Source organism: Grammomys surdaster, unplaced genomic scaffold, assembly GCF_004785775.1.
Source record: "Grammomys surdaster isolate TR1022 unplaced genomic scaffold, NIH_TR_1.0 116961, whole genome shotgun sequence".
Taxonomy (NCBI): Eukaryota; Metazoa; Chordata; class Mammalia; order Rodentia; family Muridae; genus Grammomys; species Grammomys surdaster.
The window spans coordinates 31,797-39,992 of NW_021613982.1; the positions used below are offsets into that span (position 1 = coordinate 31,797).

Sequence of the window (8,196 nt, forward strand, 5' to 3'; positions counted from 1 at the left end):
ATTCTGCTATAAGTTAGGATGACAGGCCAAGAGCAGGATTTTTATATTTGTTCTAAATTTCCAAATGATCTTGTCTAAAAGGATATTATCTCAATCCTATTTAGCCCATCTCATTATCAACTAGTAATTTCTTCTGTACTTAAATTGTTTCTCTTCTTATGTAGAGATGCTTACAAAATAGGTATTTGTCTGTCTTTGATAATTTAAAGTCTTCACTTGTAACTTGCCTTAATCCACCAACTTTAAGAAAATAGATTTCTTTCAGAGTGTATTTCATAAGATATAAGAGTGCCCACTGTGTTGAAGCTACTCTTTTTATAAGAAACCTTTTTCAAGCTTGAAGTAGAAAGAAAATAGAACTTGTTATTTACAAAATAGAACTAATAGACTAAAATTTTCTCGTAACTTATTTGAAAAGATTAATCATACTTAGACTTAAGATAAAGTATTTCTGATTGCCCTGATTAAAGAGTGAAAGCAATTGAAAAAATGTCTTGAGAAATTAATATAGATTCATACTGACACTGGCCCCAATTTGTAGAAGTATGACTACTCCTCTTGTTAATTCACTAGCAGGTTTGAGGATCGAGATAGATTATAATGTTTGGGCTTATGATGTTAAAGGCAGGTAACAATGTGGCAAGCTAGCAGAGACTAGTTAGCAGAGCAAGGACTTTCTGAGATCATTCCAGCTGACTAAAACATACTCTGCCTGCTACACAATGTATTCTGAAGGGTGTCTGCTTTGTAACCTTTGATTCTTTTTTAATTCTGAAATTTATAAAAGCATAAAGTTGTAAAATAAATGCTTTGAACTTATTTTGAAGTAATGTTATCCTCATCTTAGAGTATCAGCCCTAAGGAATAACAAAATATTATGAAAGTTATTGAAAATTCTATTTTCAACAAAGGTACTCTAAAATGACTCATTAATGTTTCATTGTTTTGACAAGAATTCAAATGTACTTAATTATGTATTTCTAATTATTGTTTAATATGTCTTATTTTAAAATGGCCAGTATATTATGAGTAAAATATATGGCCCATTTCTATCATTTTAGCTATAAATGGAAAAGTCTTTTAAAAATGGTAGATGTTAATTTAAAAACAACATATGTAAATTAAGTTTGCTGCTGCTGGTCTGATGGAACTTCTACCAGGTTTTCTTTAGTCCTGACTGAAAACGTTTATGTCAAAATTCTGGAATGTGTCTTCAGCCAAGAATTTTATGTACTTACATATATTTATAACCTGTAAAAAGTAAAACAAAGAATGTGTAACTGTTGTGAGCAAGATAGCTTTGTTCATAATATCTGATGTTTACCAAAAGAATAAATGATAAATGAGTTGAATAAAAAAAAAAGACTATCTAAACAGAGAAGACTTTTCATTTATTTTAACAGTTGTCTCCTTAAATCTTTTCTGGGAAAAGAAGTTAGAGGAAGACAGAGTGTTAGACAAAAAGCAATTAATTTAACAGGACATTTTTGTGGAATGATGCTTATAAGATTATATATTAAACCGGCATCAATTACAGCTAGAGTGTAGGCACATAATAGCAGTATGAAATATGTGCTTCAAATATGAGCTATTGTGTGACACAAAGAAATGTTCAAACATCAGCTTGTACTATGTGCTTGCTTCTTCACTAAGCATTGGTAATATGAGAATGATACTCAAGTTAGCTTGTCTTGAGATTGGCACCTGATTCAACTCTGAGGTTTTAAAATCTTTGTTATTTTTCAACCAGATTGGGACAGAAACAATAATCAAGAATGAGAAACAGAACAGTAACAACTTTCATTTTGCTGGGTCTGACAGATGACATTCAACTGCAAATTCTGCTTTTTATCTTTCTGCTCCTTTCTTACATGTTGAGTTTATCTGGTAACCTAACCATCATTATCCTCACTCTGATTGACCCCCATCTTAAAACACCTATGTATGTTTTCCTCAAAAATTTCTCCTTCTTAGAAATTTCACTCACAACTGCTTGTATTCCCAGATTTCTATATAGCATATCATCTGGGGACAAGTCCATTACCTATATTGCTTGTGTCAGTCAACTTTTGTTTATAGACCTCTTTGCAGTTACGGAATTTTTTCTCTTGGCTATCATGTCCTATGATCGCTATGTGGCCATCTGTAAACCTCTGCACTACATGACCATCATGAATAGCAGAGTCTGCAAGAACTTCATCTTCTTCTGTTGGGTAGCAGCACTGAGCATCATTCTCCCACCAATTAGTCTAGGATTGGGTCTGGAATTCTGTGACTCAGATACTGTTGATCATTTTTGCTGTGATGCAGCTCCTCTCCTGAAAATCTCGTGTTCAGACACATGGTTGATAGAACAGATGGTGATAGTTGGTGCTGTGTTGACATTCATCATCACCTTTGTATGTGTTGTCCTTTCCTATGTTTATATCATCAAGACCATTCTGAGATTTCCCTCTGCCAAGCAAAGGAAAAAGGCCTTTTCCACCTGTTCTTCTCACATGATAGTTGTTTCCATTACTTATGGTAGCTGCATCTTCATTTATGTCAAACCTTCATCCAAGGATGATGTGGCTATCAATAAAGGAATTTCACTTATTATCATATCAGTTTCACCAATGTTGAATCCCTTTATTTATGCACTGAGAAACAAGCAAGTGAAGCAAGCTTTCAATTACTCAATTAAAAAAGTTGCATTCCTCTCAAAGACGTAAAAATCAAATGAAGAATACTAAACAACGTAGGGTGAATGATTGGAAAATCTTAAGCTTTATTATAGTATTATTCTATATCCTTGTTTTTAATCTTTTTATACTCACACTTTCTTCTTAAACTTGTGCACTATGAACATTTGTCAGTCTCTATTAAAACCAAACTTTTTGAATATGTTTAGTCTTGCAGTCAACCTGAAATTGTTGTCTGACTGTTATCCCTGAGAACACAATAAATTGTGGTTTTCTACCATCTTTCCCACACTTTCATGTATACCATTTTATCTTATATTGTAACTAATCAAATGAGCATGGAAGTTATATATAAAAGTACATATAAAAGTATTTATTATCCATCCATTATCCATTTGCCAGTTAGAAAACAGATAGCAATTCTTAAATGACTTTCTATGCTTCATGCTGGTTATGAATGATCCTATTAGTATTTCATCTCTTAATCACTCTAGGAAGACCTTCCCAATCACCACTAAGTTCAAATCTCCATAAATCATTTAGGTAAACAAAAAAAAACTGATTTGAGTTCTATCCATTGACCAAATTTTCATTGAACTTTTCTTGGAGCAGTTAGTTGTTATAGTTAAAATCTGAGACATGTGGCATTCATACATAATGAGAAAATGAATAGAAAACTAAAAACATAAAAGTTTATGCAAAGCATAAAATTTATATAAAGTAAACACTGCTATTTCCTTCCTGAAGACACCCTTAAACACCTCACACCTTTTGCTCATTCCTAACCCTAAATGTCAGCTCTCAATACCTAGAAACACATTCTACCAAGGACACCCAGGGGGTCACATCTGGTAGGATCTCAAAAGCATTCCATACTAGGCAACCTAAGTTACTATATTCTTTTAAGAGAAGGCAACAAAAACCCACCCAACAAACATAATCATATATCAGCACCTAAAATTACAACGAGCCTAAACCCAGACACCTGGATGTCAGCATTAAAACACAATCAATAACAGTAAGGTATAATGTGGCACCAATAGAGTGCAGCAACTTTATTAAAGTAGGCCCTGAAATTTGCAATATGGCTGAAGAACAAGACAAGAATTTCAAATAGGTTTCAATAAATATGTTAGAGATCCTTAAATAGTATATGAAAAGCATCCATTAATGAAATCCATGAAAACACAAACATAGAATGAAACAAAGGAACCAATTCAAGGAACCAAAGTAGAAATAGAATCAATAAAAAACACAAATTGAGGTAAAACTGGTAGTGAAAAATTAGTAACTCAAACAAGATACTTAGAAGCAAACCTCACCTCAGAATACAGGAAATGGAAAAGAGAATCTAAGGCATAGATAGAATGACTGGATATCTTGTTTGAAGAAAATGTGAAATCATGTAAAACAAAAATCCCAGGCCTAAACTTCCAAGAAATCTTGGAATCCCTGATGAGACCAAATCTCATAATAATAGGAATAAAAGAAATAGAAAAAACCCAAGTCAAAGACATAGAAAATATTTTCAACAAAATAAAAGAATAAATGTGCTGACCTATCAGGGTACAAGAAGCATATAGAATACCAAATACAAGGGACAAGAAAAGTAATTCCTCACAGCACCAAATAATCAAAACACAAAACACAAGAACAACAAGAGAATATTAAAAGCTGTAAGGGAAAAAGATCCAGTAACATATAAAGGCAGACCTATCAGAATTACACTAGACTTCTCAACTGAGATGTTAAAAGCCAGAAGATCCTATACAGATGTCATATAGACCCTAATAGAACACAAATGCCAGCCCAAGCTATTATACCCAGCAAAACTCTCAGTCACCATAGATGGAGAAACCAGGAGATTCCATGACAAAACAAAATTGAAACAATATCTTTCTAGTAATCCGGTCCTAGAGAATACTAGAAGGAAAACTCCATAACAAGAAAGGTAACTACACACAAGAAATCAACTTTATACTCAGTGATAACTTGGTCAGGAAAGAAATAAAGAAATTAAGGACTTTCTAGAATTGAACAAAAATGAAAGCACAGCATACCGAAACTTATGGGACACAATGAAAGCAGTGATAAGAGAAAAAATCATAGCTCTGAGTGCCTTCATAAACAAATTGGAGAGATCCTACACTAGGAGCTTAATAGCACATCTGAAAGTTCTAGAAAAAAGAAGCTAATACACCTAAGGGTAGATGGCAAGAATTTATATATCTCAGGGCTGAAATCAAAGAAGTAGAAAAAAGGACAACTATACAAAGAATAAAAAGATAAGAGGTGGTTCTTTAAGAACATCAATAAGATAGATAAACCCTTAGCCAAACTAACTAGAGGGCACAGAGACAGTATTCAGATTAACAAAATCAAAAATAAAAAATGTGACATAACAACAGAAATTGAAGAAATTTAAAAAATTATCAGATCCTACTATGAAAGCCTATACTCAATAAAACTGGAAAAACCTAGATTAAATAGACACTTTTCTAGACAGATGCGATGTACCAAAGTTAAATCAGAATCAGACAAATCATCTAAACAATCCCCAAACTTCTAAGGAAATAGAAATGGCCATTAAAAGTCTCACAACATAAAAAAAAAGCCTCTGACCTTCAAAGAAGATCAAGCAGCAATTCTTATCAAACTATTACACAAAATAGAAAAGAAGGAACATTACATAATTTATTCTATAAAGCCACAATTATGCTGATACCCAAACCACACAAAACTCACAAAGAAAAAGAACTTCAGAACAATTTTGCTTAAGTATATTGATACAAAAATAATCAATAAAATTCTAGCAGACCAAATCCAAAAACATATCAAAACCATCATTCACCATGATCAAGTAGGCTTCATCACAGGGATGCAGGAATGGTTCAATATACGGAAATTTATCAACATAATCCATTATATAAATGAACTCAGAAAAAAACCCCACATGATCCATCTCACTAGATGCTGAAAAAGCCTTTGACAAAATAGAACAGCTCTTCATGTGTAAAGTCTTGGAAAGATTAGTAATTCAAGGCACAAACCTAAACATAATAAAAGCAATATACAGCAAGCCAATAGCCAGCATCAAATTAAATGGAGAGAAACTTGAAGCAATCCCACTAAAATCAGGGACAAGACAAGGCTAACCACTCCCTATTTATTCAATATAGTACTTGAAGGTCTAGCTAGAGCAATTAGAAAACAAAAAGAGGTAAAAGAAATATAAATTGGAAAAGTAGAAGTCAAGATATCACTATTTGCAGATGATATGATGATATACATAAGTGACCCTAAAAATTCTATCAGAGAATTCCTACAGCTGATAAACAACTTCAGCAAAGTGGCTGGTTATAAAATTAACTCAAACAAATCAGTAGGTCCTCTACACAAAGGATAAATATACTGAGAAAGAAATTAGAGAAACAACACCCTTTACAATAGTCACAAATAATATAAAATATTTTGGTGTGACTATAACCAAGCAAATGAGAGATCTGTATAACAAGAACTTCAAGTTTCTGAAGAAAGAAATCAAAGAAGACCTCAAAAGATGAAATGATCTTTCATGTATATGGATCTGCAGGATTAATATAGTAAAAATGACCATCCTACCAAAAGCAATCTACAGATTCAATGCAATCCCCATCAAAGTTCCAACACAATTCTTCACAGAGATAGTAAGAGAAAATCTCAAATTCATCTAGAATAACATAAAACCCAGAATAATGAAAATAATTCTCAACAATAAAAGAACTGGTAGAATCACCATCCCTGATCCCAAGTCTAATATAGGGCAATAGTGATAAAAAAAAAAAAAAACCACATGGTATTGGCACAGAGACAAACAGGTAGATCAGTGGAATAGAACTGATGACCTAGAAATAAACTCTCACACTTAAGGTCACTTGATCTTTGACAAAGAAGACAAAACTATCCAGTGGAAAAAAGACAACATATTCAATAAATGGTGCTGGCACAAGCAGTGGTAAGTATGTAGAAAAATAGAAATTAATCCATTCTTATCTCCTTGTACAAAGCTCAAGTCCAGGTGGGTTAAGGACCTCCACATAAAACCAGATACACTGAATATAATTGAAGAGAAAGTGAGAAGAGCCTTGAACACATCAGCACAGGGGAAAATTCCCAGAACAGAACACTGATGGGCCAGGCTGCAAGATCAACTATAGACAAATGGGATCTCATAAAATTGAAAAGCTTCTGTAAGGCAAAGGACACTGTCATCAGGACAAAACATTAACCTACAGATTGGGAAAAGATCTTTACCAACCCTACATCCAATAGAGGACTAATATCCAATATATACAAAGAACTGAAGAAGTTAGACTCCAGAGAACCAAATAACCCTATTAAAAGTGGGGTACAGAGCTAAACAAAGAATTCTCAACTGAGGAATCTTGAATGGATGAGAAGCACCTAACAAAATGTTCAACATCCTTAGTTATCAGGGAAATGAAAATTAAAACAACCCTGAGATTCCACCTCACACAAGTCAGAATGGCTAAGATAAAAAACTCAAATGACAGTAGATGCTTCGAGGATGTAAAGAAAGAGGAACATTCCTCCATTGCTCCTGGGATTCCAAGCTGGTACAACCACTTTGGAAAACAATCTGGTGGTTTCTTAGAAAATTGAAAATAGTTCTACCTGAAGACCCAGGCATACCACTATTGGGCGTATACTCAAAAGATGCTCAAACATAAAACAAGGACACATGATCTACTGTGTTCATAGCAGCCTTATTTATAATATCCAGAAGCTGAAAACAACCCAGATGTCCTTCAACAGAAGAATGGCTGCAAAAAATGTAGTATGTTTACACAATGGAGTACTACTCAGCTATTAAAAATGGTGACTTCATGACTTTTACAGTCAAATGGATGGAACTAGAAATTATCCTGAATGAGATAACCTAGACACAAAATGACATACACCATATGTACTGAGGGTAGGGAACACCAAACAAGCAACAAAGCTTTCAACCTGTAATTTTTATCATCTATAAGAAATACATGGATAAAGAGGGAACAGAAACTGAGGGAATGGCCAACCAATGACTGGTATAACTTGAGACATATGCCGTGAAAGAGAGCCTACCCATGACACTACTAATGATAGTTTGTTATATTTCAGACAGGAGCCTAGTACAACAGTCATCTGAGAGACTTCACCTAGCAACTGATGGAAACAGATTCAGAGACCAATAGCCAAACGTTAGGCAGAGCTTGGGAGAGATTGTGGAAAAGAGGAAAGATTGAAGGAGTCAGAAAGGTCAAGGATAGCACAAGAATCAACTAACCTGGGTCCATAGGTGGTCACAGAAACTGAACCACCAACCAGAGAGCATGCATGGGATGTACTTAGGCCCCTTACACATATGTAACAGATGTGCAGCTTGATCTTGACCTTTGACCCCTAACAGCAGAAGCAGGAGCTCTCTTTGACTATGTTGCCTGCCTTTGGATCTCTTTTGCCTAATTGGCTGCCT

At 34.1% G+C, this 8,196-nt stretch overlaps 1 protein-coding gene across 1 annotated transcript; it reads left to right on the forward strand.

Moving 5' to 3' along the window:
- Nucleotides 1–1,775: 1,775 nt before the first annotated feature.
- Nucleotides 1,776–2,711, forward strand: LOC114635737 (olfactory receptor 6C2-like). The gene has a single exon (XM_028784191.1). It carries the CDS (start codon nt 1,776–1,778, stop codon nt 2,709–2,711), a length of 936 nt encoding a protein of 311 aa, XP_028640024.1.
- Nucleotides 2,712–8,196: the final 5,485 nt, after the last annotated feature.